At 37.8% G+C, this 19,396-nt stretch overlaps 1 protein-coding gene across 8 annotated transcripts in view; it reads left to right on the top strand.

Annotated features, from left to right (window-relative positions):
• ncor2 (nuclear receptor corepressor 2) overlaps window positions 1–19,396 on the top strand; it is a 112,374-nt gene that overhangs the window by 57,985 nt on the left and 34,993 nt on the right. For 6 of the 8 annotated variants that reach the window (XM_051118026.1, XM_051118023.1, XM_051118022.1 and 3 more), the window contains exons 9-17: window positions 880–946; window positions 2,686–2,858; window positions 2,974–3,064; window positions 3,496–3,674; window positions 6,704–6,758; window positions 6,898–6,996; window positions 12,036–12,163; window positions 14,882–15,039; window positions 15,815–15,877. In XM_051118026.1, the coding sequence (XP_050973983.1) occupies window positions 880–946; window positions 2,686–2,858; window positions 2,974–3,064; window positions 3,496–3,674; window positions 6,704–6,758; window positions 6,898–6,996; window positions 12,036–12,163; window positions 14,882–15,039; window positions 15,815–15,877 (1,013 nt within the window). The remainder of the gene's footprint in view (window positions 1–879; window positions 947–2,685; window positions 2,859–2,973; window positions 3,065–3,495; window positions 3,675–6,703; window positions 6,759–6,897; window positions 6,997–12,035; window positions 12,164–14,881; window positions 15,040–15,814; window positions 15,878–19,396) is intronic. The other 2 variants (XM_051118020.1, XM_051118021.1) reach the window with 2 other exon arrangements.

The following is a 19,396-nucleotide window of genomic DNA, read 5'->3' as shown; positions in this document are numbered from 1 at the left end:
ATCGCGCATGGCTGAAAGGACAGGAAAACTTATTTTTGCTGACATATGGCCTAAAAACATCTCATCTGACCGCAGTTCACTGATGTTTTACTGAAGCTCCCTAGTCACCTGTACCATTTCCGTGCTTGTTTGACTAGCGCCTGGTGCTGAAGTGAAGGTGGAGCATGCGTCTGAAAAGTCTCTGGTTTAATTTGGTCGTAAAGATGTTCTGCAACTAAATAAACGCACTTCTTGTCAAGAAAAAATAGACAGAAGCAGGAGTTGTGAGTGGGGTGGCCAACCCTAGCCTCACCCCTGCGTTGACTGTGTAAAATATTTTTAACACAGTTAACCTGAAAATATAAAATAAATATTGAAGTGAAATATTTTTCATCCAATATATATATATTTTTTAATGTATTTATTTATGTTTATTTGGCCTTATAATCTTCAGATAGGCAGATGTGTGTTTGAGAAAGATAGAGAGAACGTTTCAGTTCTTTGATCACACACAATTGAGGGTTTTGTTCTCAGGAGTCCTTTATCAACCTGAGCAGCACCAGTGGGAAATATTTGTGTAATAGTTGATGTGTGGGTAGATCATGGGCATTGAGCTGCAGTCTAGGTTCCAGAGTGTCTCGCACAGCAGCTAATCCTGCAGGCCATCTGCTGCGTAATGCAGTGCCACCTCTGCACCTACACACTTAATCTCACTCGCACAAGTACACAAACCAACGACTCAGAGATCTTGCCAAGAGCACCAGTAGTACATGTCTTCTCAAATGCACGATGCCAGGCTGATTTCCCTCGATATGTAGGCATAAATACACTGTTTGGTCTAAGTGCTGAAGTTTAGAGGCATTTTGTTTTGCTTAATGCCTATATATTCCCCATTTACAGAAATCAGGCAATGAGGAAGAAGCTCATTCTGTATTTCAAAAGAAGAAATCATGCTCGCAAACAGTGGGTAAGTGATAGCATTTAAACACACACAAACACAGCAAGACGACACTGTTGCAACTTGCTGTACCTGAATATTAGCCATGTTTGTTTATTCATTACTAGAAAAAAACAAAATTGCCTTTCAAGGGATCTCAATAAGAATCCCAATGTTAGCAAAGAGTGGTTAAATTGATAATGTTGTTGTAGTTATTAAAGAAGTTCACTTCCAAAACAAAAATTTACAAACAATTTACTCAGCCTCTTATCATCTTAGATGTTCATGTCTTTCTTCAGTTGTAAAGAAATTGTTTTTTTGATGGAAATATTTCAGGATTTTTTCTCCATATAATGGACTTTTATGGTGCCCCCAAGTTCCAAGTTATTTAAAGTTATTTTCTAAAATAATTGACAATTTATATACTTTTTAAAAGGGTCATCGGATGCAAAGTTAACTTTTCATGTTTGAACATTAGTGTGTGTTGGCAGTGTATGTACAAATCTACCCTATAATGATAAAAATCCATGCAGTAGTTTTTAATTAATCTGTAAAAATAATATCCCCTTTTTCAAATCGAGCCATTTTCAGATACCTCTTATTACAGTCACACCGACAGAGGCCGCTCCCACGATAGTGTAATAGTTGATTGACATGAGCATCTTACCTCAGATCAGTTGTAACAGACCGCCCTCTTTGTTTCGATGCCGGAGCAGGGATGTAAATTAGACAAGAATATCTCTGATTGAGCGATTGAGGTGTTGTGTTGCTGGATGTGATAATGAACATAGTGGTCGTCATTTACTCCCGACATCCGAGCCATTGAAGATCTAGTGGGTTACGTTTGTTTGTGAAGAAAATGCACCTCCCGATCTACATAAATGCGTCTATGTTCACGCAACTCATTCGTGATCCAGCTTTACCTACAGCAGAAGTGAGAATAAGGGTTTTTTTTTTTATGAAAGCAATCATCTTTCCTAATAACGTGCTAGTTAGCAAGTTCAGCAGCTGAACGTGGCTAAAGTGAACAGGCTCGTCACTCCACAGAGAGAAGAGAGGGGTGGGGCGAGCAGAGCTCATTAACATTTAATGCAGCCTCGACGAGAACATGATTTTTGCAGAGCCAATTTTGGCAAGGTAAAAAGGGTGTTGTTTTACACAACCATTGAAAATTTTTAACCAAAGTATATTATAGACTTTTCATTAAGACCCTAAAGAATCATATCAACTTGTGGAAAATGGCCATCTGATGACCCATTTAACCTCAAATGCTCATCTTGTCTAGATCTGGAAGAACTCTGTGCATTCCGGTTCAAGGCAGTTAGGGTACGTCGAAAAACTCCCATCTCATTTTCTCCTCCAACTTCAGAATCATCCTACATTGCTGCAGAAGTACCGACCCAGTGTTTTCAAAGTAAACGTGCAAAGAAGTATTTATATAAATTGCAAAGTTGCATTTCTGCGGGCGCCCCTTTCTGGATTGAGTATCTCGGATTGGTGCCTGTATTAGTTGTAAGGCCTCATGCACCTCATAAGTCCACTATATGAGGAGAAATCCTGAAATGTTTACCTCAAAAAACATAATTTCTTTACAACTGAAGAAAGAAAGACATGAGCTGTTTTTTGTTCTGGACGTGAACTTCCCCTTTAAATAACTACATTGGAATTGTTAGCTTTCATTGTAATGTTTCTTCTCTTGATGACTCTACTGCAACATACGCTACCTAGACACTGATATTCATACTTTATTTTCTGGCTGGTGTGTTCAGGAACAGAAATTCTGCCAGCGCTATGACCAGCTAATGGAGGCCTGGGAGAAGAAAGTTGAGCGCATCGAGAATAACCCACGCCGCAGAGCCAAAGAGAGCAAAGTGCGGGAGTATTACGAAAAACAGTTTCCTGAGATCCGTAAACAGAGGGAGCTGCAGGAGCGCATGCAGAAGTAAGTGGTCCCGTTCTGTTATGAGCTTTAAAGACACTTGCATGCTCGTGTGGTTTCATAAGCTGCTGTTGATAGAAGTGCATTTATATCTGTATTTATATGTGTTTCTTTACAGTAGAGTGGCTCAGCGAGGTGGGGGCTTGGCCTCAGCAGCCCGCAGTGAACATGAGGTTTCTGAGATCATTGATGGAATCTCAGAACAAGAGGTAGGGGCGCAACTTAAAATCACATTACTTCCTGCACTGCTTTTCAGTGCCATATCTACAGCACCATCGACGAAGCATATTGTAGTTGTAAGCTTGCAGTTATACAATTTTGAGGAGATCAAACACACTGTACTGAGAATTAACGTGTGTATGCATTCAAAACAGTAATCGGATTCATCTTGTTTGTGTGTTTGTCTGACAAATATCAAAGCGACTTCACAGCTAAAGGTTTTTTGCACAACCAGTTGGGTTTTGTGGCTGATGCAGACAAAGTGTGCTTCCTAAACACAGACACAAGACTCAGCGGTCATATATTTGCTGACTGTGTCTGCCTTGCTTTTGGCATTACTGTTTCTCGGTTTCTTTTCACATATTTATTTTCTTTTCATATTTGTGACTGCCTCTTCCTCCCTCTCTCTCTCTCACTGCAGAACTCAGAGAAGCAGATGCGTCAGTTAGCTGTGATTCCTCCCATGCTGTTTGATGCCGAGCAGCAGAGGATAAAGTTCATCAACATGAACGGGCTGATGGACGATCCAATGAAGGTCTACAAAGACAGACAGGTCATGAACATGTGGAGCGAACAGGAGAAGGACACTTTCCGTGAGAAGTACGTTCTGGCCTCAGTTGCATTAATGTGCATGTCGATTTTGCTTGAAGGAACGAGGAGTTACGAAATCGAGACTAAAATGTATCAGCATGTGGTTTAGCATCTCTCCTGGATTTCAAGAGCTCAGCAGTTTGTGTGCGTGTGGTCGTGTTTGATAGTTGGCTAGTGGTGCAGCACTAGATGAAACGTGAACAGCTGAAATCTGCATCTCTGTGCTGATGCTGATGTAAGCATGACTGCTTAAGCAGACGTCTCTGGACCTCTACAGGCAAAATAAAAAGATCATTCAATGGAAATAAACATGCAGTACAGTTTTAGAATGACCACATGCTATCAAGTTTAAAAAAAAGGGAAAAGTGTTGTTAGGCAATATAACAGTAGCCCTTGTAAGTAGTATGACAAATAAAGTAAATGGGGCTGGGTAAAAAAAAAAAAAATTGATTTCTCAGTTTTAATGGATTCTCATTTATACAAAACAATATTGAGTCTTAAATCGAAAATAATTGGTTAGTCTTTTTTTTTTAGTTTTTTGTTACTTTTGATATAAAAGTCTCAGATTTCAAATTCTGTGCATTTTATTACAATTTTCAAACAATAAATACAGTTATACAGTAATAGCACATGCAGTGGCATTTTAATATGGAGTGGCAGATTGCTGTAGTGCCTCAGTTCACAAGAAGTGGCACTGATCATCTCTGCTTTAATACCAGTTTCAGCTGAAATAAACATGAATGAAAATCCGAAGGTATGTTAAATCAGAGTACAATTAATTAATCAAGGTAAAAGAGTACAACTTACTGAAATCCATATCTTGTCTCAATCGCTTAATCAGTGTTTTAACCATGGAAAAGCTTCAGTATAACAGCTTGTAAACAATGTCACGTAACGTCACATTTACCTCAGAAGAAACATATTCCATGACCATAAACTCGTTAGTCAGCTAGAAAAATGAACTCAACAGAGGAGCATTTTGCTAAATATATGCGCCATATATTCATTATAATTTTTACTGTTCTTCAGTGTTTGTTTGAATAAATCATAAGTTTTTATGACAGCCACCATTTAAATGTTTGTATTTCAAAAAATGAATTGGAGTAGAAGTGTGATTATGTAACTGTAATGTAATTTAAGCGTTTGTATATAAATCAGTTCATTTTAACCTTAAATATTGTAGTAATGTAGTACCAACTGACTCCCATTTGTATTTTACAGCATTAGTTGAGAGATTTTTTTTTTTTTTTTTTCTTGAGTGTGTGTGTTTGTGTGTGTGTGTGTATACTGATATTGAACTGAATTGAAAATCAAATCAATCGCAAGCTTGTGGATCAGAATCAAATCGAATTGTGAAATTTGTGTCAAAACCCAGTCCTGTTAACAAATGATCCAAAATTAGTCAAAAATGTAAGTTGAAAAGAACAAAATTTAATGTCTTAAGGTTACATTAGCAATATTTTGCAGGCAAAAATGGTGCTGATATTTTTCAACTCATTTTGGCTGATAGCTAATGCAGATACCGTTATATTTTCTTTTGTTTGGAAACAACACCAAGTCTCTCCTGTGCAGAAATTACAAGCAGGGGTGCACATAAATGGTCTGCAGGTGTGCATGAAAATAAGTTCACTCTTTAAGTACTCTTATGAGAACCAGGTTAAAAAAACGTATGTGCACCCCTGTTTATAAGCAAATTATTTTCAATTTTGGTTCGTTTTTAACAAGAACAATTTGTTAGAATTAAATAAACAATACTGAAGCTCTTTTATAATGACAGTGCATTGAAGCTTTGAAAATAGCTATAAACTATATATTAATTGCTGCATTTTTTTTCCCAGAAAAATGCAATGGTACACATTAATGAATAAATCGGTATATATGTAATTATTTAATTCAGACGCAATAAGTGTCATGGTTGCTTTGGGTGTCAATTACTGCTTTATTTAATCAGAAACAGTCTAAATGTTATTTGTGTATTTTACTTTAAAGTTTTTTAGAAGTAGGCCAACAGTGCCCCCTATGGAATTAAAACTCCTTACTGAACGGGCATTAGGACCCAGGGAAAGCTGTATTACACTGAATGCGTCATTCTGTATGTGCATTCTCAGATTAAATGCAGTGATCCAAAACAGTGAATCTAATCATCATTCAGGCAAAACTTTGCTTCAAGAATGAGCCACACTGCTGACGTGATCTAATCGCTAGCACACACTGAGCATATGTGAGTTATTCCTCGTATGGGCAAGATGTATCGGCATAATTTTTCATATTGGGCCCATGCCAATATTTACATTTAAAGCCAATATTGGCCAATTATATCAAGCATCCCTAGTGCATTGTCTGCTGTCAGTAGGGCAGTGATCTGTGAAGCTCAAACAGAAGTCACTTTCAAACCAAGCAGCTTTCTACTGGTTAACATGGAAAATCCATGTGACTAAATTGAACCTGTTGCTTCTTTCACCCTCACGATATTCCCAGCTGCATGGACTCCTATTGAAATGACTGGATTTTGAAAGAGTTGAAATTATTGATCAAAAGAGTTAGCACTTCTCAGCATAGATTTTGTGTGCATAATGTGGGTAAGCTGCAACAGGTAAACATGTCAGCTGTGTGAACACCCTTATCTTACCAATATCAAGCACAGTTTTATCACACTGAATCGCATACAAAGTTCAGTTGCTTAAATGTAATTACCAAAACTTTATTTTTGTTTTTGGCTTAAAAAAAAAACAAACATTTCAGTGCTTTACCACCAATCTGCATCATATTTGGTTTGAGATTGGCAGGGACTTTGTGAAGTTCTGTGTCGTGATGTAGAGGTTAGCATCAATAGGAAGTGAGATAGAGATCTTGTCTAGTCTGGTTTTTAAGCATGACCTTTTGCTATGCCAATGAGGAACCTTACTGGAGGAATCAACCCTGTGTCATGTCACTCTATAGAAATCATCTTCATAAATGTCATCGAAAGAATTAAACCGTTAAATGCAACATTTGAAGGTTGTGTTTGCTCTAACAGCTCTTCCTCTCCTTCACTGCAGGTTTATCCAGCACCCAAAAAACTTTGGCCTGATAGCCTCCTTTCTGGAGAGAAAGGTACACCTGCGTCTTTATTAATACCATCCTCTTCATCTCATTGTTTGCACTGCAGGCAGTGTGCATGAATATGATCAGAGTGTATGAGAAGAACGAGTAAGGTCTGAAGTGCTCTGTGCGTGTGTGTGTCCGCCCACAGACGGTGGCTGAGTGTGTCCTGTTTTACTACCTGACTAAGAAGAATGAGAACTACAAGAACATTGTTCGCAGGAGCTACCGTCGCCGAGGCAGGAGCCAGGTGAGTACGAGACTACATCTCCCAGCATGCTCTGACACTTTAAAGGGGTCATTGGATGCCCATTTTCTGCAAGTTGATATGATTCTTTAGGGTCTTAATGAAAAGTATAATATACTTTGGTTAAAATTTCTCAATGGTAGTGTAAAACAACACCCTTTTTACCTTGCCAAAATCAGCTTTGCAAAGATCATCCTGTTCTGTTCGAGGTTGCTTTAAATGTTAATGAGCTCTGCTCGCCCCGCCCCTCTCTTCTCTCTGTGGAGTGATGAGCCTATTTACTTTAGCCGCGTTTAGCCGCTAAACTTGCTAACTAGGACGTTATTAGGAAAGGCGATCACAAAGATTCATAAAAAACCCTTCAACTCATTTCTGCTGTAAGTGAAGCTGGATCACGAATGATTTGCACAAACATAGATGGATATTTGTAGATTGGGAGGCGCATTCCATTCACGAACAAACGTAATCCACTGCATCTTCAGCGGCTCAGATGTCAGGAGTAAATATTGACCGCTGTGTTCATTATTACATCCGGCAACACAACACCTCAATCGCTCAATCAGAGATATTCTTGTCTAACTTGCGTCCCTGCTCCGGCATCAAAAACAATGGAGGTCGGACTATTACAGCTGATTTAGGCAGATATGAGGTAAGACGCCCGTGTCAATCAACTATGGTGGGAGCGGCCTCTGTCGGTGTGACGCCACACCGACAGGCATCTGAGAATGCTTGATCTGAAAAAGGGGATATTATTTTTACAGATTAATTAAAAACCACTGCATGGATTTTTATCATTATAGGGTAGATTTGTACATACACTGCCAACACACATTAATGTTCAAACAACATGTAAAAGTGAACTTAGCATCCGATGACCACTTTAATGCTGTGTTCTATTCAAAGTTTCAGAGTGTGAGAGATTCCTACTTGGAAAATGATGTGTAAAGAAATAAAACGCCAATGCTGGGATTAGTTTTTGAGCTGTGTGATTATCAACAGAGAGTGTAATTTATTATATTTTTTTATACATTGTAAACACTGATATGTTATTTGCTTGAAGTCCTGCCATTTTGCATGATGTCAGCAGCCTCTCTGCAAAATCAATTGTACACTTCTGCGCGAGTGTTGAAATTGAAAGTCATGCATCAAATGGTGTCCCATTGCACTTTCCAAGTACAAAGTTGGAATTATGACTTTCCGAGTTTAATGGAACACAGCATAAGCACTAAAAACTTCAAGGATGTTGACTATGGCATTATGCTATATTAAATAATACAAACATTGTTTATTTTCTGGTTGATATGTCCCCTCATTTGCAGCGTGTACCTCATGATTACAGTGTTTATAGTGGCGACTTGTTTTTTTTAATGAGAGTGTGTTATTAAAAATAAATCAGCATGATTCTAATGAGTATCACAGGCGCACACCTCAAAGTGAGCTCGAACCATATGAAGTAATTATCTAGCTCTGTGCCCTGTTGGAGTCCGCAGTGATTCTCTCTTGGTCTTGCACACTCATTAATTTCTGTAGGTGTGTGAGAGAGAGTCATGGAACTGTTGCATGGTGAATGTATGAAATGTTTGTGTTTTGCTTTAAAGCAGGAGAGCATGAGGTGAAGTTGTTAGAAAGAGAGCTCTGTGTGTGTGTGTGTGTTGCCTGCAATAATAGCAGGCTCAATAAAAGCTGATAGAATAATGAGCCCACAGCCCAAACACATTTGTTTTACTGGTCTTCTGCTGCTGGAGCGGTTCTGCTCAGGTCATTAAATATCGCCTGATCTTAATGGGCTCGCATTAAAACGCTCTCAGCCAGTGCCACAAACACAGAAAGCGAAGGATACTGTGGGATGAGTATGATGGGTGAAAGAAAGCATGAACAAAAGGGAGACAGAAAAACAGAAAGCAAGTTACTGTATGGATGAGTGCATCTGTATATGTGTGTTTAACTGTGCATGAATAACAGCGTGTGATGAGGGATGTGGGCAGCTGACATGATGTTGTTTTTAGAGAAAAAAAACTTTTGAAATCAAATGGTTAGCATGGAAGATTCATTTTGATTAAATGTATGGATGTAGTTGTACTGTAATGCGACACTCAGTCGCAGTAAAGACATTTGTAATGTTACAGAGATTTGACATAATCATGTGGTGAAATTATGACATCCACGTTCTTTGGCGGCCAAAATTATTAGAACACTAGTATTTTCACCAGCTAAAAAATGGTTTTAATTCAGTTATTTCTGTGTTTTGCTGTAGTGTGTCAAACATTAATTTTGCCATTAATTGTAATAATCCAGTGAATTTTTGTTTGCACAAGGAGTTTGACAACAGCCAGTGCTCCACAAAGAGATCTGATCTCATCATCATCCAGTCTGTCTGGAATGACATGAAGAAACTGAGACTGACTAAATTCATAAGAACTGTGACAACATCTCCAAGATGCTTCAAGAAGCCTACCTGCAAAGCTACAGTACTGTTAAAAGTTTTAGACACTGGTGTGAAAATGCTGTAAAATGAGGATGCTGTCAAAAATAATGTGATAAATAGATTTTCTTTATCAGTTAACTTCTATTAACTAAATTAAATCAACATTCAGTGTGACCATCTATTGTGTTTAAAGCAGTTTTTGCTTTTCCTTTAGCTCGTATAGTACTAGTGTTGTGATAATTTTGGCCACCACTGTACATTTGGTCAGCTACCTGTGTGTGTTTAAGGTTATGCGAGGTGCCGTCAGTCAGACTGAAAAGCTCTGAGGCAGAATAGCATGGAGATGTAGAGATTCCTGCATTTTTTTCACTTCATTGATCTCTCCGTCCTCAGTCCCCTCAGATTCTGTCTCTGTTCCCTCCCCCTTCATCCTTCTGCCATCCGTTTTTCATTTTCGTTGTAGCTGTAGTGAAGCATACACTCTAAAAAATGCTGGGTTGAAACAACCCAGTTTGGGTTATTTTGGCAACCCAGCTCTGGGTTAGATGTGTGCAAACCCAGCTGGTTGGGTTGTTTGTTTTAATTAATTTAAATATTAAAAATTACTATTGCTGGCTTAAAATGAACCAAAAATTTTGAAAATTAAAAATCAGACATAAAATTACTTGAGGCAACAGCAATAATCAAAAAGTAAACATTTATTAATAAATAAAAACACCCATGGACAAAAATATAAGACAGTATATTTACAGTAAATTTTCAATATTGCATACAATTCAACTTGTTTAACAAGCATAACATTTAAAAATAACATTAATTCAAATGTATTAAACCAATCTATGTTATCCTTTTTAACTGAAATAATGCTGATTCTCGTGCTGGTGGGTCACTGTAATTGAAGCCTGTAATGGGCTGCTGTTTGGTGGGAAAACTACGAACCTCAGACCGCCTTGCGTTTCACTCTTAGCTGAAAGGTGCCAGAACATATTGAGAACATTTGTTAACATCCAAATTATTGGAATCAGTATTACAATGAATAAAATCAGTTACGCAAGCCATTTCCATAATGCGAAACAACCTATTCACTGACTATTCCAGTATGTAGTGTTGCGTAAAATAAAATAATTTATGGCACAGTAAAGCCTTCACAGATTAAATAAAATGTCTACAAACATACATTTTAGAGATGCACTGATTGACCAGCCAGGGACCGGAATTAGTCGATTTTCTGCACGATCGGCCCAAACCGGTGACCGGCCGGTCAGTCTGCCGATTCCGAGCTTTTCCGTTTTGATGTCTCACTTATGGTAACTGATAATGCATTTATGTCATGTGAGATGAGGTGAGAGAGACTTGCAGAAATCAAAACAAATATGCCCAACAGTACTCATAGAAATTATTGATGCATAGTGCGGTAGAAAAGAGTATTATAATATATGATTTAGGTACGCAGCATTGCACCACCAAGATGTTTAACCCAAATATTAATGCGAATGCAATGTGACACTGATTTTATGCAATAGTAGTTCAGTAAGCAAGAAGTTAAAATTAAGTGACTTTAGACACAATATTGACTGTTTTTGCTCAATTTTGCTGACGAAAATAGTTCCAATCGAAGCCACAGCAGAACTGCTGCGTCTCTGCAAGCACCACAGCTGTTTCATTACTGAACAAATCCACACTTTTGAATGAATTAAGTAAGTCAGTGATTCAGGAACCCATTCATAAAATATGAATCTGCTCTTTAAACAAATCGATTGAATGAATGACTAAATGACTCAGTCATTGGCCACCACCTACTGGTGGTTTGGTTTCATATTTTAAAAGTATCATAATTTATGCATTTGAAGTTTTGCAGTGTAAATGCATTCATAGAGAATATCTGTAACTTAGTCCAGATTGGGGGAATAGTGATGTTTAATACATTTTTATTATGAAAATAATTTTATTTATTTATTTTTTTTGTATTGAAAAAAAGTATAGATTTTTGTTTGTATATGCTGTCAATTATAGTTGTTAAAAAGAAAATCAGAATTGGCAAAAATCGGTATTGGTCCACACTGGTTTGTTTTGTCGGAGGGAGGGGAGGAGTTTCAGCGGCCACTGAGACTGACCCAGCCACAAACACAACGGTTGGGTTACACAAAAACTACCCAACACTGGAAAAAATAACCCAACATAATGACCCAACAGGCATAACCCAGCAATTGGGTTTAAAAAATAACCCAGCATTTTTATAGAGTGTACTTTCTCTTTCCTGACAAAAATAGAATAGACTTATGGAGTCTCATAATTCAAAATGGAATTCTTATATGAAGGAAAACCCAGATACATAAAAGTGAGACCTGGGTGATAGGAGCACCACTTACTACTTTTTTTTTTTTTTTTTTTTTTTTTTGCCTTTAAAAAGATTTATAGCACACTGTCCTGGTTCTAGACAGTTTTTTTCCTGGTCATCATAAGTGAGCATTTTTTACAATTTAATCAGGATGTCCATTTATTCCAGTAGATGGGAGAGTTGTTTGTTTTTTTTTCTTTTTGGAAGTGATGTTTTTAGATGATTTTAATGAGATTTTTGAGGGTTTTAATTTGCTGTTTTGATTGTCTGCGTCCGCAGAATAACCAACAGGCACAGCAACAGGTGAACCGTAACAACCAGGAGGAGAAAGACGAAAAGGAGAAAGAGAAGGAGGGAGACCGTGAGGAGGACAAAACAGAGGGAGATGAAAAGGAGGACGGCATGAAGTGAGTATCTTTCTCTCTTTTACTCGCCTTCTCTCCCTCTCATCTCACACCCATCCATCAGCTGTTTCTTCATTGCATTTTCTCTCATCAAATCCTTTGAACCTGTGGCCTTACTGCTTGTTTTTCTCTGTGATTCAGCTTAAACAGCGAAGGCACAGTTATATAACCGGCAGGTGGAAAAAGCATTCTGCTGACTTGCCACACAACGCTGGTGCTAAAGTCCTCCAGTTCAGAGCTCTTTTAAGCAGTTTGCGTGTTATAGAGTCTAGGGTAGAACTGTGGTCATGACACCAAAAGTTTCAGTAGCTAATACTAGACTTTTTTTTTTTTTTTTAATGTATTTATTTATTCATTAATTGATTTAATTTCAGTGTCACATTTTTTTTTTAATTTTTACTTTAATTTACTTTTTAATTTAATTTAATTTAACATTCGTTTTTCAAATAATCAACAAAGTAAACAGTAATAAATTTAAATATATTGACTGTAAAAATGTGTATGTAAAATAAAAATAAAATATATTTGTTAAAATATATATATACATATATATATATATATATATATATGTGCATTTTAATAAATATATTTTATTTTTTAGTTTATTTACACATTTTAAATTGAATTAATATATTAAAATTATAAATGGCAAAAAAAAAAAAAGACCAGTTACTGGATTTCTCTGGCTATGTACAGATGCAGGTTCTGTACCATTTCAGCCTAATTTAGTGAGCTGTTAGTTTCTTAACACTAGTTCACTGGCAGGTGCACACTATATTATAATACTCTAGGGAAGTACAGGTAACAGTGTATTAATCTAAACTAAACCTGTGCAGTCAGCAGTACTGTAGGGTGTGATTAGAGCACATTAGCACTGGCCCGAATACACAGGCCTAAGTATATGCCCCAGCATGCCAGCTATACATTAATGAGTGCGTTAAGCTGAGTCTGTGCATTTCTTGGATTTTTCCCCTATGATTCTCACAACCTGCGGCCACAGCTGCTGCCCCTATATTTAGTACTGTATCTGCAAGATGGATAATGTGCAGGTAAGATAAATGAGGATCTGCTCATCCCACAGCCACTTCCTGACACTGTGTTGTACAGCTGAAGGGGAACACGCTACCTAGTGAGCCAGCATTTGCATAGTGTGTTCATATTCATATATGGCTTTTTTGGGCCTATGTGTATTATCAGCAAGTTATCTTACATTTATTTTTTTTAATAGGAATTTTAGAAATATTTACTGATACTCTATCTGTCATCGTTCTATCGTTCTGTCGTTTTATCGTTCTATCTATTGTTCTTTCTATCGTTCTGTCTATCTATCGTTCTGTCTATTGTTCTATCATTCTATAGTTCTAGCTATTGTTCTGTCTATCTGTTGTTCTATCTGTCTGTCTCTCTGTCTATCTATCATTCTGTTTATTGCTCTATCATTCTATTGTGCTATCTATTGTTCTGTCATCCTATAGTTTTCGCGATTGTTCTGTCGTTCTGTCTGTCTATCGATCTATCGATTGATCGTTCTATCTATCGTTCTATCTATATATTGTTCTAGCGTTCTATCTATATATTGTTCTATCGTTCTATCTTTATATCGTTCTGTTGTTCTATGTATTGTTCTGTCTGTCTGTCATTCAGTTGTTTCATTGTTCTATTGTTCTATCTGTCATTCTATTTTTCTATCATTGTATCATTCTGTCCATCTGTCTCTGTCTGTCTGTCTGTCGTTCTATAATTCTGTTGTTCTGTCTGTCTGTGTATTGTTCTGTCTATCGTTTATCTATCGTTCTATCTATCGTTCTATCCATCTGTCTTTGGCTGTCTGTCTATCTGTTGTTCTATTTATCTATCCTTCTATTTATGGATCTATCTATCTATCGCTCTATCGTCCTATCATTCTATCTATTGTTCTGTCATTCTATAGTTCTATCTGTTGTTCTATCTGTCATTCTGTCTATCTGTCATTCTGTCTGTCTGTCTATCAATCTGTCGTTCTGTCTATCACGTTGCCTTGTCAGTCTGTCTGCCTGTCTATCTGTCTGTCTAGCGTGACTTCAGACATCAAAACATATATAGTATATATGTGACCCTGGACCACAAAACCAGTCTTAAGTAGCACTGGTATATTTGTAGCAATAGCCAAAAATAAATTGTATAGGTCAGAATTATTGATTTTTCTTTTATGCCAAAAATCATTAGGATGTTAAGTAAACATCATGTTCCATGAAGATATGTTGTAAATTTCCTACCATAAATATATCAAAAATTATTTTTTTTTAGTAGTAATATGCAACTTTAAAGGTGATTTTCTTAACTTTTTTTTTTTTTTTTTTTCACCCTCATATTCCAGATCTTGGCCAAATACTGGACTATCCTAAAAAACCGTACATCAATGGAAAGCTTATTTATTCAACTTTCAGATAATGTATAAATCTCAATTTAAAAAAAATTGACCCCTATGACTGGTTTAGTGGTCCACAGTCACATATTAAAAAAAAAAATGAAAAAAGATTTTGAACCCATGAAACCCGCCATTAAAAAATATACTCAAATTAAGATAAACATGCCTAATATTAATGCCTTTCAGTATTGATGTGATTTATATTGATTTTGATAATAAAAAATGCAAACAGTGCTAACGTATGAGTAATTTTGCTGTGATAAGAGCATGATATGATTATGATTTTTTTTTTTTGTTTTTTTCTGTTTTTGCAGAGATGACACCTCTGGTGAGGACGGGGAGGAGAAAGAGCCTCCCGTAACCGCTAAAGGCCGGCGCACCGCGAACAGCCGCGGACACCGGAAAGGACGGGTCACTCGCTCAATGACCAACGAGCAGGAAGAGAACACTTCGCCGCTAAGCAGTGAGCTGGGTTAGCACATACTTGCATACCATTGACTTTTTCAGTGGCTCTCTGAGGTCACATGTACTCAAATGAGTTCTTTGTTTTGCTCTGCAAATTAACAGTGCACAACCTTTTATTGTACAACATTGTCCAAATTGTAGTTTTATCACTTCACTTTTCTGTTTTCCCAAAATGTGAGAACATTTCAACAGCAATATCAACAGAACGAGAATGATCCTAATAATGAAATGCTGTACAAATACTTCAGTGCTTGAGTAGAAACCATCTGTCCCCTGAGTGTCACAGTGTTCCCTGGGTTTACGAAGAGAAGGCATTTCAATTTCCGAAATGCACTTTTTCATGATGTTTAGAGCTCATCTAGCTTAGCTAAGAGTGTTCTTGAACTTTCGTCGATTGTGCTTCATTTAAAAACGTCTCCTGTACTTCAGCATGAGGGTCAAAACAGTGCCTGTGGCAGCTCTTGCACTTTACTAATGTCACAAGAGCTTGAACCATTTTCAGAAGTCTCTTCTCCTTGAGTTTGCCTGTTTATGGTTTGAGTTTAGTTTAGTTTTAAGTAATTGAAAGTATGAAAGATACGAATCTGCAACCTTTATTTTGTGCCAGCTACCTCTTGCACTGATTTGATTCTGTGATTTGTGTCATTCTACACAATTTTATTGAAGCAGTTTTGGAGATTTTGATCTCTTCTCAATCATGTAGATAGAAAGTAATCAGAAAACATTACTACATTATAAAGACTATCTCATGTTACGTGACATTCTTCTTCTGTACATTTTAGCAAACCTGGAGATGAATGAAAGCTCTCGCTGGACTGAAGAGGAGATGGAGACAGCAAAGAAAGGTCAGAACCCACGCTGCTATATTCCCCATGTGTGGAGCCATTTGTGCAAACACAGTTAACTTAGAGAACCTCACAAAATGCATTAGTAAGCGTTATTTAGGTTGCCTGGATCCGAATATTAGAAAGACGATGTTTTCAGAAAAGCTCATAATGGTCTTTCTGTTTGTTTTGATAGGATGTTGGCAGTTAGGATTTCCCTGTGTTAGATTAACTAGATGTAACTCTGCCTGATAAGAGCTGTAACACTCAGCCTAGCAACTCTACAAACATTTACACGAGTACTAGATCACACGCTGTGCCCTTGGCCTCATTTCACACACACATGCACTCAGTGATACACAAAATAATGCGTCTAAATGTGGGCGCCGCGTCTTTATATGACAGCTGGACGTTCAGGCGAGCTGCTTTCAGAAATCTGTCATTTACTAAAGAGCTTCATTAATGGACCTTGAAAACTTCATGAGGGATTATATTTGATGAAAACAGACAGAAAGTTTGAGTAAAGTGCAAAGGTCTAATTATCTTTCCTGTACGTGTCAGTGTTTGGTCTGTAATGTAGACTGTTAGTGTGTTAAACGGACGCTCTGTTGACCTACTTCAGATGAGCTGCTTCCACGTCGCTCTGTTAACAGCTCTCCGTTTCTCTGGCACCGGCACATCATATCTGATCCATCAGGCCGCCTACTCCACGCTCTGGTTTACAGGATCTGTAACTTAATAACATTTCATTAATGATAAAGTCCCCTGAACCAAATCAAGTTAGTTGTTTACAATTACAAGAACTTGTTCTTCACTCCTTGCCGGCAAGTATGGGTTTATGTAATGTTTTAGATTTCATAGATCTCCAATTTTATTTTGTGAAGCGCTCTTTTGAAATGAAAGTCTGGTGTTAATGCATGCATTAATTTGCAAAAACAACTCTGGCTGTTTATGTTTCATGTCTGTTTTCTTAAAAAAAAATCTTAAAAAGGTAATTTGCATATAGAAGTCTTAAAGGTGCAGCCCCCCTAAAACAAACTGTTTAAAAAAAAAAATCTGTAAAAAAAAATATATATATATATGTGTATATATACATTTTTTATAAATGGTTTTAATGTGTCTCATTACCAATAGCATACTGTCAAAGCCAAGCCTAAACCGCAGTCTTTCCCAAGCTGCTGTTATTAACCTCAGTGCGCTTCACTCTTGCTCTGTCCCCAAATATACTGCCACCTCTCAGCCCGTGACCCTCTTAACACCAGCCAGTTACCTCGTCTGTCCTTTTTAAAGCCGCTTACAGCTCCCTATGCTAATGTGTTTATCTGTGATCATTTTTAAAGCGAGAGAGGGCGACTACAGTAATATATGTTAATGGCACCTGGCTGTCTCGCTGCATTCCTACACAGAGAGAGAGCAGCTCTGCTCTGTGACTAATGCACGCTGGCACAGCCTTTTAAAGGCAGGGTGGCCTCGCTTGTGTTCACGTCTCTGAGTAAACGAGGGGAAGTGTGCGTGTATGTGGCTGTGGGGGCACTTCATAGCAGAATAAAGGGCTGCACACTGTTTGTCCTCTCGTGTCCTTTTTAGATTTCATTCTTTAGAAGAAGGAGCTGCGGAGTGATGTGTGTACCGTGTGTGCATATGACCATTTAGTAAATGTGTAGCTTTAGTAATGTGTGGCATTGTACTGATGGTTTTGTGTGTAAACACCGCTCATGAAAACATACAAACACACACCCACCCACTCCGGTTTTAAATAAACACAAGCAAGTTTGGATCAACTTTGTCACTTCTGTGAACAACTGAAGTAAGTGTGAACAGAACAGAATTCAGATCTCTGAAGACAAGTGACATCCAGAGTAGCTGCAGTGTGTAAGCAGCCTTTCTTTCTCCAACTGTTTTTGTGGTGTTGTCTTTGTCTCTCGCTCCTTTTTTCCTTTGTCTCTCGTTTTGTTTTTCTGTTTGTCTCTCTCACTTTCTCTGTCTGTCTTTATTCCTGTTTATTCCATGGTGCGACGACCCTGTTGGAATTGCTCAGTTTCTTCTTCTTCTCCAAAATGAATCGCATTTTTGAGGGCCTAAACAAAACTCATGAAACACTGCACACACACTAAAAGTGGTAAAAATTTACACCTGATATGGGTTTCAGATGTGGGTGTGGCAAAATGGCTCGATAGTGCCACCTATAAAGTGCCCCTCGAGCTACATTTCACATGCATGTACGAAATTCAGTAGACACATGTAACACACCAATTTCTACGAAAAAGTCCCTCCTGTACGAAGTTCGAAACCCAAGAGGAAGTCTGTTATTTTTAATTTTCTCAGCAAGTTTTGCCATTTTCTGGTGTTCTATTTAAACAAACTCCTCCTAGAAATTTAAACAGATCGTCACCAAATTTGGTCAGTGTAATCTAAAGCCCTGTGTGATGTTAAATTGTGAAGATCTTGAGTTTCCATTGAAGGGCGTGTTTGTGGTGGACTGACAAAACAATGTACGATCTGCCCCAAACTTCACTTGTTTGATAAGAGTCCTGTCCTGAACACATTCCTATATTCAGTTATAGTCATAACGCCACCTGCTGGTAACAGGAAGTGACATGTTTTACGCTGTAGCGAACTCCTTATAGAGATTTATTGACATCAGCATTATATTTGGTCAGTCTACTCTAAAGGCCTTTGCAATGTTAATGTGCGAAGATCTTGAGTTTTCGTTAAAGGGTGTGTCCGTGGTGGCCTGGCAAAATTTGATGTTTCACCATGTAAAAGGAAGTTAGAACTCGTACAATGTCCGAATAAATTACTTTGACACATTCCTCCTATATTTACCACTTTAAATGCATATTGCTCACTGTTCGCTGTTTTCCGAAAACCACCGGGTGGTGATGACCCCGGGTGCGAGGGCCCTTTCAACGCTGCTTGCAGCTTTAATTGTCTTTCTGTCTTTCTTTCAGTCTGTCATTCTGTCTCACTTTCTGTCTCTTGGCTTCTTCTAGATTTCCCTTTTTATCTGTTTTTATCTGTCATCATTTCTTCTTTTATTTCTGTCTCTATCCTTCTGTTTGTTTTCATTTTTCTGTCTATCTGTCTTTTTTTCTCTCTTTCTTCCTGTCTTTCAGTTTCTTTCTTTGTGTAGCAAAGAGTGAGTAGTTAGATTCAGTTGTTGGAGTGCAGAGAGAAAGGAAGTGGCTGAATTGTGGGTTGGCACGAATTAGAGGATTTGGCAAACCTCCCCGTTTCTCCCTCTCTCACACTGTTGTTAAGGACTGTGTGTAGAGGTCACATTGAAGAAGAAAAGCAGGTCAGTTAGGAGGAATTGCTTTCCCTCTGCTTTCTCATGATATCAACATCAAACCTCTCAAAACTCTCTCTTTATTTCTGCCACAATCTCTTGCTCTCATTGTCTGTTTGTTTTTGTGTGTTTGAGCGTAGATGTGTTTTGGCACGGATAATATGCATTAGAGAGCGCAGAAGAGAGAGAATGATAGAAGAGATCAGATGAGGTTGTGGAGGGAGGGAGGGAGGGAGGACGGGCATTAGGGA

Source organism: Labeo rohita, chromosome 8, assembly GCF_022985175.1.
Source record: "Labeo rohita strain BAU-BD-2019 chromosome 8, IGBB_LRoh.1.0, whole genome shotgun sequence".
NCBI lineage: Eukaryota > Metazoa > Chordata > Actinopteri > Cypriniformes > Cyprinidae > Labeo > Labeo rohita.
The sequence above is the reverse complement of the archived record's forward strand: the minus strand, read 5'-3'. Positions and strand labels throughout refer to the sequence as shown.